Raw genomic sequence first — 13,808 nt, forward strand, 5'->3', positions numbered from 1 at the left:
GCAACTTTTTGAGATTTATATAATGATACTAGTTTCTTATCTAGGTCGTTGTTAGATTAATTTCTAATAATTAATGTTCGTGTTAACTTAATCGAGTTATTATCAGCTAATTCTTCATTTGACTAATCTAATAACGTTGACGAGCTTGAGGGTCCTTACATGTAAGATCTAGTTTCACTTCAATGTTCTTAGTTTTATCTCCTTTCTCACTGAAAATTTCCTTCCCTTAGCTCTCTACAAGGCTCTCTATTTATAGTTACACCTGATGACACATCCAAGTTACAGTGTGAGTCGTGGTACATTTTCCTTGATATCCTCCTCGGACGATGGATGATGTTTTTCCTAAGATGTTGGGCCGATCCTAGTGGTATATTCTCCCGACGTCCTTCTACCCGATGATGATTCATTAGTGAGTGTGGCGATGTTGTCCGTGATACTCTCAGTCCCGAGTCTTACTTGGACCAGATCCTTCTTATCCTCTCAATTGTCTTGTCAGAGCATTTATTACTCTCTTACTCAACATGTGTCTCTTCCATCACATCCGATATTTACCTTTACACGTATTTCTTTCACGTGCTCTTTTGGTGTCTCTTTTCTCGTGCCGAGCTTGGATAGAATGATTCGGTGCTTCATACTTCACCTGCTATTGACACAACGTTTCCCAAGATTGCTCCACCTGGATCTATGGATTAGTCACACCTACACTTTCAATGGAATCTCCTCGGGTAATGAAGCCACGTTCGCTAACTGAAACTTAAACATCGGCACACTCTGGCACCCTCAATACCTACAGATGTTATTAATGTGGAGGTTGTTTTAGTCGATTCTAGAGCTATTTTGGGTACCGTTAAGAGTTTCAACAAAGGAACCTCTTGTGGTATGTATGGATTATGTGCACAACATTTTCTTGATGCTATGAGTGGCCTCTGATTCGGTAGTAGCTAATGAGTTGCTCCCTTCCATAATTTGGATAGTTAATATTTATCTTGCATGTAATTGTCCGTTTGTTCTTGGAGAATTTATTGCCAGCGCACCACTTGCTCCGCTTGTGAACAAAGGGGTGTCCACAAACCCATACCCACTACACCAAATCCTGATTTTAACAACGCTTGATTTTTGGAGGTGCGCAACGGAAATAGACATTGCACAGTGAACAACGTTAATATCCATTGCCCACTAAAATATCCGTTGCACATAATATTTATATTCCATCCACTAATATTCCATTTATTTATATTAATGGTGCAACGTATGTTAACTCTACAACCGTTTTTTTTGTAATATTAGTAGTTTTTTTATTTTTTTTTCTGATTTTTTTTCTTAATCTTTTTAAAAGGATTAAAATTGGTTCCTCCAAATTCATTCTCCCTCCCAAACTTAAAATTAACAAAATCTTCCCCCATTTTTTCCCTCTAATTTCATCATCTAAGAACATAAGACACACATCTAAAAAAAATTCCTATTTTTCTTAAATATTTGGGAAATAAAAACCTCCATTTTTCAGACAACTTTAATACTTATCCCAGTAGTCTCTCTCTCTCTATTTTTTAACTCCAGAGCGAGAGTCGAGAGTTCTCTTTTCCTCATCATCTTCAAATCTGCTTAGATTCTAGGTTTAGCCTGAAATTCTAGTCTTCGTTTCAAATAATCAAAACCCATGTTCTAGAAATCTTATAATCGATTCATTAGTTTAAATCTTCCTAAACCCTAATTCCATAAAATCAACTTTTTCTCTGAAACCTAAAATTAAATCATTCAATACAGCAGCAGTTTGTGGAATATCATCAGGTATAATCCTTCAACTACTGCTACTGCCTCTTAATTTTATTTTTATCGAAATCTTTTCAAGTTTTCTTTTTATGATTTTGACCTAACTTTAGGGGTTTTTGATTTTATTTTTCTTTATTTTGTGATATATATACTATTGAAGAATTGGGTTTTTTCTATTTAGTTGAAGTAGAAGTTTTTTGGTGGTTTATCTGAAAGAGTTAGGGGTTTGTGACAACTACAGTTCTTGTTAGCAGTTGGATTGATTTCTGTTTTTTATAAGTCAGAATATGTTGTAGCTATCCTGTCTATGATTAGTGTTATAAGTCTCAAAAGAGGACTGAATTTTATAAGCATGATTCTAAAAATCAAGGTTCGAATGAATGAATCTATAAATATTTGGGTGGAGAAGTGACTAAATAATAATGGTGCATGATACCTTGTTGATTTTCATTAATTTCAGTATTGCTCATGACTTCTGTATCATAGATTCTCATTGATTTTCTTGTATTTTTCTGTGTTTGTGTTGTGTACAGGACTGAGTATGATAGAGGTGTAAATGCTTCCAGGTTGAGTAGGCTATTGAAGCAATTAAGGTAAACAACAAATCTAAGAAGGCCTACTGCGTGTTTGTAGCCTAATTCTTGAAATTTTGAGTATTCTACTGAAATTTTGTAGGCTAATTTTGGGTTTTTGTATGTTTGTTTGTTTGTTTGTTTGTTTGTAGCTTGGATTAACTGCAATTGGATTAAAGACTAAAGAAGGAGTAGTTCTTCTTGTCGAGAATCGTATCACTTGATATCAGCTCACACTATTAGTATCAATTTTGTTTAATGTGTTTTAGAGTAGAGTTTCCAAATTAGGGTCTGCTACTTCCTTATGTTTGATGTCTGAGTACGCTGAAGTGATTTTTTTTCTTCAAGATTTCAATTTTGTTTAATGTGTTGTAGACTAGGATTCACCACATAAGCTAGTCTTGTGATACCGATTTGGGGTTGCTATATCAAATTTGTGGTCTACATAGTTGATAGATTTTTCCATTCCATCTTAACCAAGAAACACCACAAACATTCTTATCATTATAAAAATTTATTTTGATTCCACAAACTAGGGTTACGGTTTAATGCCACTGTGTATAACTTAGAATGTTCTGCATTTGATTGTATCCAACACTGCATTTGTATTATCGAACTGTCAAATCTGGTGGGTGTTGTTAAATGAAAGTATTGATGATAAGAGAGTAAAGTGCAGTGCAGGGGTTGATTTGATGTGCCACTGCACTGATAAATTTTCTTATCCATTCAAAAGAGAAAACAGAACTTTGGACAATGAAACCAAAAAACTTATATCATAAGTGTAAAAGTTATAATAAAGTATGAGATGGACATTTTTTTTTTCATTTAGACTCTGAATTTCTCTTCTTCTGATTCTCAATTTAATCATCAACTTTCATTAGTCTTGTAATTGTTGGTTCAGATTTACATCTTGTTAATGTCAGTGGTACTCCTCCTTCCTTTTCTTTATCAACTACTACTGTTGATCCTACTTCATCTTTGATTACTGTACTGCTACTTCTTCTACTTGATGAACTTTCACATGACTCGATCTTTTCCTCATTATCAGTTACTTGATTTTCCAATGTGGGTTTCTCAATCTCTTGACTACTTTCAGTATTGGTAATGTAATTTTGATCTGTAGTATTGTCACTAAATCTACTTAACATTGAGGAATTTTTACATGGATCTGACCTGCATCTCATTAGAAACAATGCATTCTTTGGTGGTGAATGTGATTCTGCTAACTGTGATTCTTTAGTATTCATGTATGCCTGTTATGTTTCAATCATGTTGATGTAGTAGTATGGTTGGGTGTTGGAGAATCCCGTTGGCCTGTTATGTTTCTTTTACCTTTGCACTGGGTAATGTAGTAATCCCGTTGGCCTTCTTACCTTTAGACTTATGAATTCCACGATTAGCCAAAGCATCTAGTGGATACTTTGTTTTTTTTCCTAATAATTTGGTGTTCTGCTTGAATGCAACTTCTTACTTATTCTTTTTATTGGCTGTTTACTTGTAAGGTACCGACGTATTGACCCCGAATTTGGAGAATTCCAGTCGATATTTCAAGATGAACCCCATTTCAGATCTTTGCTAGTAACACGCATTAGTTAAATGTTGATTCTGTCGTAATTGTATTTTTGTTATTGGGTCAGAATGTATCTTTGCTTTCAATCACAACAATTTCGTAATGATATCATGATATATGCTTTCTGCTCTTTGTAGTTTGATTTTTATTGGGTCTGAATATTGCTCTTCTTCAGTTACTAATACTTCATATTTCTATTTGCAGATTACTAATACTTCATATTTGTATTTGCAGTACAACATGTCCAGCTCTTCTAGAGATACAGCATCACAACAAAACAAGTCCAGCTCTTTTTCAGTTTAACTAAAGTATCGATCGAATTTGACGAAGGTTTGAAGCCTGTGTCCGAGAGTGCAACCAAATTAGCTACTAGAGCAGGAGAGATCATAAGATGTCACATTCCTATTAACTTCACTGACTGGAGACTCGTGCCTGATATTTTCATAGATGATGTTTGGGAAGCTTTACTGGTATTTCTTCTATTCCTGGATTGTTGACATTTTTAGTTCTACTACCATTGATGCTATATTGTAGTTAGTGTTTATCAACATAAATTGTATTCCAGGGGGAGTTTGAATTTCCTATCGACCCAGAACTTTGCCGCCCTATTATAGTACCAGGATTTCCATCATTGTGCGGGAGACATAAGAATGACTTGAGGGATATGGTCAGAGGAGTACGTAAGAAAATATCAAAGAAGAGGCCTGCATTATCTGAGGATGGGTCTGTTGTACTGGAGGAAGTCGCTGAAGTACCTGAACCACCAGAACTCACTCCTGAACTTTGGGAATCTTGGAGAGATAAAGTTCCACCTGGGATTAATCGAAATGTATGGCATGATTCTGTTGATCATGAGAAGAAACCTGAGACGATTGTAAAGAATGTTGCCAACTCAAAGCGCATAAAACAAGCCACTGTATGCCTTACACTTGGGCGATGCTCATACGCCAACAAGAAGTATAAACTGGTAAGTATCTATAACTAATGGTTAGTACAATGGTAAAGGTTCTGTGCTAACATGATAAACCATTTTTGTAGGATGATTCAGGCATTCTACAAATACCAAAAGACGCCACAGACAAGTGGTTGCTGCGACACCAGCGGCGTGATGGGAGTGTGCATCCTAGTGCGATCGAGCCACATGTAAGTATTTTCTGTTTCTTACTCTTAAGTAACGTGCATAAGAACACTTATTTGACTGCTACTATTGCTTAGTTATTAATTGTAACCACCAAGTTTCAATTATGAAACTACAGAAGAAAGTATTAGAAGCTAAAGCGAAGTGTCAAGAAGAAGAAACAAGTGGTAGCAAAAGCACTGTGGTTTCAGAAGAACTGGAAGATGTGTTTGGAGCAAACCGAAAAGATTGTGCTTCGCTTAGCTGGTTTGTTCAAATTATTCCTTTAAATTATGTTGAATTTTTGTACAAATACACAAGGAGCTTCAGTTTCTTATGTAAATTAAATGTGACAGGGCCAACATCATTTTCTCCCATAATTGAAACGACTATAGATATTGTGGAGAAGAGTGGGCGTCGATATCATGTTCTGCTCATTATTGCAGATGGTCAGGTTAGTCTTATATTTTCAATTTATAAATTTTTGTCTTTGAAGGTCACTGGTAAGCTAGCGAATCAGTCACAAGTAGTGAGTGTATATTGACTACCACCCTACGCAGCTAGTTAAAATGTATCCTTGTATGGACATGTAAAGTATTCCCATTGTGCTAGGTTTGATAGATGTGAGAATCAGCTTGTTAAATAAATTTGTTACATCTTCTTTAGAACTTTTACATTTGTACAGTGTGGGTTTTGATTGTCACTTTGTCAGAGTTTAATTTTGTTTCCTGTGCTGGTTAACTTTTGTTTAGTCATCGCTTATTCATCTAGTGGTATTGTTGTTTCTGTACAGGGCGATGGACTTCAAGTAAAAGTAAACAAGCTTTCATCTACAAAAACCCAACTTCCCTGTGACTACTATTTTCTCAAATACTGTAATCCATCAAAAAGTATGAACAGTGCTGAGCATTTGGGAGAAGTTCTTCGAGGTGATCGGATCGAGAACTCCATTTACACAGTGAGCCTCCACTTCCTGTATCATTATCGTTTTTATATCCTATCCTGCTCTGAAAGGCTTATGCTTAGAGGATTGTTGTCTTAACCTATGGTTCCATGTTTTATTTTGGTTTGAAACTGATTTTTTTTTCACTTGTATTCCAGTTTAACATGAGGGAAGAACTTACTTGCAAAGTTGCATGCCGTACGAAGCTTGATGCCGAAGCTGCAAATAATTTTAAAGAGAAAATCGACTATGAGTACTGAGAAACATGTAAGTTGGATTTTTGCCCCCTTCGTTACTCTTACACAAGAAACATGATAATGTATGCTGATAATTCATCTAAGTATGAAATGTTGTCTTGCTAGAAATATGTCTTGCTTATTTAGTAGTTGTGGTTCCTATTTTGTTCTGGATATCTTAAAGATTGAAACATGTCCACTCTATGGATATCCAGGATTTTGGATAACCTTCCAGTTGCAGTCCTTAGACAAAGGAGGGATGGAACAGAGGCCACCAGTTATGAACATGGTTTCTGGGTTGGTTTTAAGGGAAACTACGCTGGGGTAAGTAATAGGTAAATTAGTTTCTGAGCGAAGTATGAAATTTTCCTGCACTTTATCTGACACAACCTTAGTAACACAAAGTTTACCGTTTCCGTAGGTTGGTCTGTAATGATATTAGGGGGCGCCAAGAGAACATTCCAATTGCAGCAACCAATATGGTCGATGACCCACATGTTGCTCCTACAGGTAATATCAAATGCGCATCCATCTTTGCATTTCAGTTTGCCCATGGATGGCTATTGAAGTGTAATGGTTATTTATGTATGACATTGAATAAAGCACTGGCCTCTTCTAATTGTAGCTCACCAATGCCCAAGCTTCTGCAAGCGTGAAATTTCCCGCTCAGCCCTGCTTGGATGCAACTGCAAAGGAGTTTGTATCGATTCAAGAAAATTTGCCTGCGCAAAGCTTAATGGTTCTGAATTCCGATATGTAGCCAAAGATGATGGCAGGTAAAACAGTTTCACTTTCTCCACGCACATCTGAATTTCCATATGTTTCACATGGATATGGCATGGATATCAAACTCAGAGAAGACTTCTCAGAATGTAACAACAGCTCAGGGTTTTCATAGTTTCAAATTCAGGAACTTATGTTTATAACATTAGGGATTTTGCATAAGTTGTTCAATACTGTATGGGTTTATGGTTCATATGTCTAGCTACTATGTTGATGCGTGAATCTTTCTTGATGGATTGTGATGATCAGCAAATTGTTCTTAATCGATTGTATTTTATGAGTAAATGATAGGTGTCTCTAGCATTTATGCTTTCTTTGCTACTTTTCTTGTAAATTATGTATCTTATGATTGCTTTTGAGTTTATTAGGTACAATGGAGTCATTTGAGGCGAAAGAAGGAAAAATTAGCTATTTGGAGCGAAAAGGTCAATTCACAGGCGAGTCATACATGGAGCAGACTAGGTTGCACAAGGAGGAGGTGAAGAATGAACTGTCAGTTCCCCTCAACTGACAGTTGAGCAAAGAAGCGAATAGGCAGTCGGTTCCCTGAAACCGACAAGCCATTTCTGAATAGGTGGCCCTTATCCTATCAACTGGGGTGTGTAAATCCAATTTCTTACACAAAACCTAAATTTCAGTGAAGAAATCATTCTTCTCTGCCTGTACATGAGTGATGGCGGCACCAGAACTGGAGAGAAAGAGATTTCGAGACTTCATGAGAGAATCGAGTTCCGATGATGTTTGAGTGATTAGATAAGGTGGTGCAGACTGATTGAGTTGCTGTGAAGGGTAATTAGGGCTTGAAGAATTGATGTGATTTCAGTACAGAGAGATCAAGAAATTGGAGAAGAAATTCATGGGTACTGTTGATTTTGAAGATGTGTTTGCTTGAATTTGATCTGTTGCTGAGGTGAAGAAATAAGGTTTGATTGCAGTTGTAAATGTTGGTTTGAATTAGGGTTTTGTTGAGAGGCTAATGAGGAATCGGGGGTTTACTGTTGAAATGAAGAGATGGGTGTTTCTGCTGGCGATTTAGGTGTCAAGAAATGGTTTGCTGGTGTTGTTGCTGGTGACGAGATGAAGAAGAGTATGAAGTTGGCTGCTGATGGATGAATTTGATATCAATTGAAGCTGTGAACAGATGAGTTGATTTACAGGGGCTAGGAAGAATGGATGGATGATGTATGAAAGAAGAGATGTTGATGCTATTGAAGTATTGACTGTTGGTTTGCAGTTGAGATGGAGGTTGCACGGTTGTAACTGAAGTTGAAGTTGCAGGTGGTAATGGCTCTGGAGATTGTTACAAGGGTGCCCAGTTAGGACTTGCTGGTGACTATTTGCACTGAAGACAGGGAATGAGTTGAACTAACAAAGGTTTCTGCTGCTAGAATGGGAGAATGGAGAAGCTACAACACTGGAGATACAGGGAAGCTAAGAAGCCTGGAGTCTGAGCAGCTGCAGTCTGGAGAATGGAGCAGTTTCTGGTAGTTGTGGAACTGAAGCTCAAATGGTGCAGATGGTGTTGTTCTGGTAGATTTGAAGATTGGCTTTGAGCTTGATTCAAGTTATGCTCCTGATATTGTGCTGCTAACCAGGGTCTTTGGATTGTTTAGATGGAAGTTGCGGCAAGATGGTGGTACCAGACTTGGTGTTGAAATGAAGCTGATGCTTATAGATGAATGACAGGTGCAGCTGATTGAAATGGGACTTGAGTGTGTTAGATGAATGCTAGGAGAACATTGAAGGTTGATTGAGATGCAGATGGCTCAAGAGAATGGATGTGAAACTGATGCAAAGATGGGTTTGTGCCAGAAATTACAGGACTGAAATGATATTGCAGTTGGCGGTTTTGGATGGAGCAGAAAGGAGTTGTTGCTGGTAGACGGTTGCAGTGGAAGAAATGGCCCTGGTGGTGATGTTAAATCCGAGACATGTGTGGCTGTGGTGCAGTGCAAAGTGTTGTTGCAGCAATGGCTAGGCAGTTTCTGGTTGGCTATAGGAGTTGAACTGTGGTGATCTCAGAAGGTTCAAGAAGGCTACAGGTTGATGTGCTGAATTGGTGGCATACTGATGTGGATTGATTCAGGAAGGAGAATTTATATTGGTGGAGCTGCAATGTGCTGGAGGGACAGAATTGCAAAGAGAACTGCAGGTGGAAGAATTGATGATGTTGCAGTTACTGAAGCTACAGGTAGCATGAGGTTTGCAGCTGGTACTAGGAGTTGGTTGTGACTCTCAGCTGGAATGTTAGGAGCTGAAATTGCAGTAGCTGCAGTGGTTGTGGTTGCAAGGAAGGAGAACTGGTGCAACTACAGATGCAGGACAAAGAAGATACAGGAAATTACAGGTGGTGCTGCAGGAATCAATTTAGAGTTTGGAGAAGAAGTTGTTATTGCCAAGAGAACAAGGAGGGTATGTTCAAGAAATTGGATATGAATAGAATTAGTTGCTGCTATGTTATGCCATTGTAAGTTGCAGGTGAAGTTAGTGTTTGTTGCAACTGGTGCAAGTGGTATTGAGAAATGAAAATGGAAATATGGAAATGTGGATGAGAGTATTGCAGGTTGAATCTGTAACGGAGAATGGTCTGTATGTGGATTGCAGGGGGTTTGGTGGGAATGAAATGTATGAGTTGCATGTTGGTGGTGGCTGTGAAGCGCAATTGTGCATCACAAAGGTTTGGCCTGTGCAAGATGGCTCAGGCTGTGCAACAGCTCTGGCCTAGAGAGTAGAGACCAATCAGCCGAGTTAGACAGTTGACTCGGTGCGACTCGGTGCTTGACCGAGTCGAATCATTTGACCCGACTGAGTTGGATCGTTTGACCGGTGACCGGGCAGACTTTGCCGGTCACATGAGCTCTTTGACGGCAACTTACCGGCTAACTTCCGGCCGTTTTGTGGGACCTCCGGCGACAGTTTCTGGCCATATATTCTACGTGGGTTTTTCTCACACGGGCTTGGTGGACTTCTATCTAATGGACTTGAAGACTAGACCTAATTTTGAGAAGCAAAGGATTATAAAAGAGAAGACTTTTCTCTAATCGAGTATCGGATTATCTTTATCACTTCTTCTACTTTTGTTCTAGGGTTTAGAAAGATGGAAACTTTTATTTTTCTTCCTGTGATGAACTCCATTAACATGAGTAGTTAATCTTATTATTGGTTATGGAATAGTTGGATTTCAGATCACATGATTTTGGGTTTAATATATTAGTTTCGTCTCATAATTATCGTTCGTGATTCTCTGGAAATACAGTTATATGATTGACGTATTATAACATGATTTGATTGTTTGTTTTGTCAAGTTACAAATTGGTAGAACTTGTAATCACATCTATTGCTAGTTTAGGGTTAATCATCGAGCGATAATTCTTGAACACAAGTAGCATAAATATGGTTATAGATTATAGTGATAATCCTTGTAATCATATGTGAATCGTGGCATTTGTTTAATTGTTTGCGCAATGTATTTCGATTGCATTGATTAGCCTTATTTCATGAATCTTAATGCTCCATGGGAATTGAACTTGATTAGCGCAAGGCGTTAGGTTATTCTTTTGGTAGAATTCATATTCGCATCTTTTAATGTGTTTGTTGATGATAAGAGGAAATTAGCGGGATATTCTTTCGACAAGGTATTCTAGGGCTTTTGATAATGAGAATTAAATATCAATTCTAGTTATTAAGACAAAAACATGTTAGTGAATGAAAACGAAATCCTTAACCAATATCTTTACATATTTGATTTGCTTGTGTATTTCTTTGTTTGTTTGCTTTATTTTATTTTAGTTTATTAAAAACCAGAAAAATCCCCCCTTGTTATTTATAGAAAACCGAAAATATATTGACAATCTAGTCCTCTCTGTGGGAACGATCCTTTCTTGCCCTTGCTATATTTTATATTTTGAGTAGTGAGAAATTAATTTATTTTTGACGCATACGACAACGATCAGTAAATATTTGCCGAAATTTGTGTCAGCGGTGTCTTTTTCTAGCCGGAAAATTATTTTGCAACGCATATAAAGGTAGGACAATGATCCGTTGCACAAATCACCTGAAATGAGCAACGGATATAACTGCCACCAAATAAATAAAACGTTGACAGAAACACAACGGGACCCACAAAAGTGTTATTCTTTAATTAATAACCGTTGTACAAATTAAATAATACGTTGTACAATAAGAAAATTACACCGTTGCACCATCAAGTGTGCAACGTTTATAAACGTTGTAAAATTAATTTGTGCAACGTATTTTATCCGTTGCACATTCGTGCGCCATTTTACCAACATTTATTTACCTCACAAATTATGCGCAACGTTTATAAACGCCACAAAGTGGCTGTTTTGGTGTAGTGACCTGTTAGCATAGTTTGGAGAAGACTTATGTCTAAGTTGGTTTCTTCTTAAGTAGGAAATGGACAAGCTATTCTCTGCGGCAGTGAGAGTATTCTTCGTGCTATGAACAAGCTTATGGACTTGAAAGATACCTTAAATGACACCTCAGTTCTTATGCTTGATTTTCCACGCTTTTAATATAGTTGATTGAACAACATTCATCAAAGAAGTCAGGCTGCAATGCCCGGCTATCTTAAGGTGGATGGAATTTTGTTATGCAAGCTAGCTCGATTATGCTGCAACAACTTCATTTTTTCCTCAAGTCAAGTGGTGCAACAAGGTGACCCACTTGGTCCCCTGTTGTTTGCTTTAACTGTGCACCCTCCCTCTTGTGAAGAAAGTGGCACTCAATGTAAGTTGGATTTACAGGTTTGGTAATTGGATGATGGAACATTAGTTGGTAATACAATGGAAGTTTCCAAAGCTTTGCATATAATACAATATGAAGGCATTAGTAGGGGGTACATATTAATATCAGTAAAAAGAGTTATTTTGGCCTACAAAAGATCCCAAAAGTCTTGCGGAGAGCCTTTTTCCTTTGTGAAAACTACAGTGAGATCTATTTTTCAGATTTTCTCCACTGTGAAACCCACACTCAGAAATCTGAAGGCGCGCACCCATTTTCTGGATGAAAATTTCTTGCACACCCATAATTTCCGAAATTAAGTTTCACAGATTTTTTTTCCTTTTAAAGGAGAAATATACCATCTTCTTCAGCGAGAGAAAGAGAGGCGAGTTATCCAGAGAGTAGAAGAGGAGATCAACAAACAAGAGATCGATATCTTTCATCGTCTTTTTTTTTTTTTTTCTGTCCTTGATTTTTTTAGAATCTGTTGTGCTTGTTGTTTTGTTCTATTTTCATTTTGAATTTCTGTGTTTTAATTTTAACATTTTTAGGTTTCTTAGTTCTGTTTTAGGGTGATGAATTTGTCTGTTCTCCTTCACCTGGTGCTCCTCCATCGTCAGATTCCGTATGTGTCGATCCGGTTGAAAGAAGTTCGTCTGATCTTCAAACTGAAACAAATCATATTTTTCTGGTTGCTGTTGCTTTAGGAGGAAACTTCTTCCAAGGTTAAAGGTGGTGGTGGTGGTAGTAATAGCAGCAGCAGTACCAATAATAATAATCAGGTTGTGGTTGATGCCTTGGCATCAGAATGACTGATTTGAGTTTTGAAGAAACTGATGATGATGAGAATTTTTAGTATGGTAAAGATGATTTTATGGAACATGCTTGTAAGTATTGTGGTGTTTAGAATCCATCTTGTGTTGTTAGGTGTAACGTTCCTTCCTATTGAAAATGGTTTTGTAATTCTCGTGGAAACACTTCTGGTTCTCATATCCTTAATAATCTGGATTCGAATTTACTGGTGGTGGATTGTGTACTAGACATAGAGAAAACTAGATTAGATAAAACTCTAGAAGTACTGCAGAAGACATTTCATCGGAGGAAGAGGGTTGCAGAGAGAAAAGGAAGGAGTTGGCTTAAAAACGTCGTTGGGTGATGAACGCATGGAGTTTGAGTTTTTGATATCGTAAAGATGTTGTATCCGAAAAATAATTCCTGCCAGAAATTGAAAGAGTCTGGTAATAATGCAAATAACACCGGTATCATGACCTGTATCATTGTACAATGATTTTACCACTTGGTGACTCATAAAGCACCATATGATGCTATAAAAGTTGTTGCTTGCACTGGGTTTAGCTTATATGTTAGTTGAATGCAAAAGAAACCAAAAACTCTGGCTACATAACTTGTCATAGATGCATAACTTTTTATGCAGTTGAGAAAATGGATGCATAACTTGTTATGTAGTCGAGAAAATGGATGCAAAACTTGTTATGCAAACGCATAATACATTATGCATCGAGAAAATTGTTGCATAATATTTTATATATCGAGAAAATAAATGCATAACCTGATATGCATTCGTAAATATGGATGCATATCGCATTATGCATCAATTTTTTATGTACGCACTAAACTCAACCAAAACAATGGCTACGTAACTTGTTATAGATGCATAACTTTGTTATGCAGTCGAGAAAATGGTTGCATAATTATTTATGCGTTTGTATAATGTGTTTTGCATCTTTTTGGGTGGTTGCATAATGGTTATGTATCAAGTTTTCGAAAATTTTCCCTAAAACGATGATCACCTCCGATTTTTTCGTGAAAAAATAAAATCCAAGGTGGATGCATAATGGTTGTTGTTTGTACTCGTTGCGTAGCTCTCTTTAAAAGATTTCCAACGATATAAAATTTGTAAAATTCCAAGGGTCGGATTTTTAGATAAGTTATATCCAAGTTGTGTTGCCAATTATACCCCTGAAAAATTAGGATGCATAACGAGTTATCCCTGAAAAACAGTATGCATAACACGTCATGCGGATGCATAAACCGTCCTGCAGACAGGTTTTCA

General features: G+C 37.2%; 1 protein-coding gene and 1 long non-coding RNA gene across 2 annotated transcripts; both read left to right on the top strand.

Annotated features, from left to right (window-relative positions):
• Positions 1–1,350: 1,350 nt before the first annotated feature.
• Positions 1,351–4,377, top strand: LOC113343151. Its single transcript, XR_003357067.1, has 3 exons — positions 1,351–1,788; positions 2,304–2,363; positions 2,495–4,377. It is a non-coding gene; the product is annotated as an uncharacterized LOC113343151 (long non-coding RNA).
• A 1,448-nt stretch (positions 4,378–5,825) lies between these two features.
• Positions 5,826–10,182, top strand: LOC113343149 (histone-lysine N-methyltransferase, H3 lysine-9 specific SUVH4-like). The gene is made up of 6 exons (XM_026587438.1): positions 5,826–5,987; positions 6,131–6,239; positions 6,424–6,532; positions 6,630–6,718; positions 6,834–6,984; positions 7,360–10,182. Exons 3-6 carry the CDS (start codon positions 6,468–6,470, stop codon positions 7,376–7,378), a joined length of 324 nt encoding a protein of 107 aa, XP_026443223.1. The 5' UTR covers positions 5,826–5,987; positions 6,131–6,239; positions 6,424–6,467; the 3' UTR covers positions 7,379–10,182.
• Positions 10,183–13,808: the final 3,626 nt, after the last annotated feature.

The sequence above is a fragment of the Papaver somniferum genome, unplaced genomic scaffold (assembly GCF_003573695.1).
Source record: "Papaver somniferum cultivar HN1 unplaced genomic scaffold, ASM357369v1 unplaced-scaffold_55, whole genome shotgun sequence".
NCBI lineage: Eukaryota > Viridiplantae > Streptophyta > Magnoliopsida > Ranunculales > Papaveraceae > Papaver > Papaver somniferum.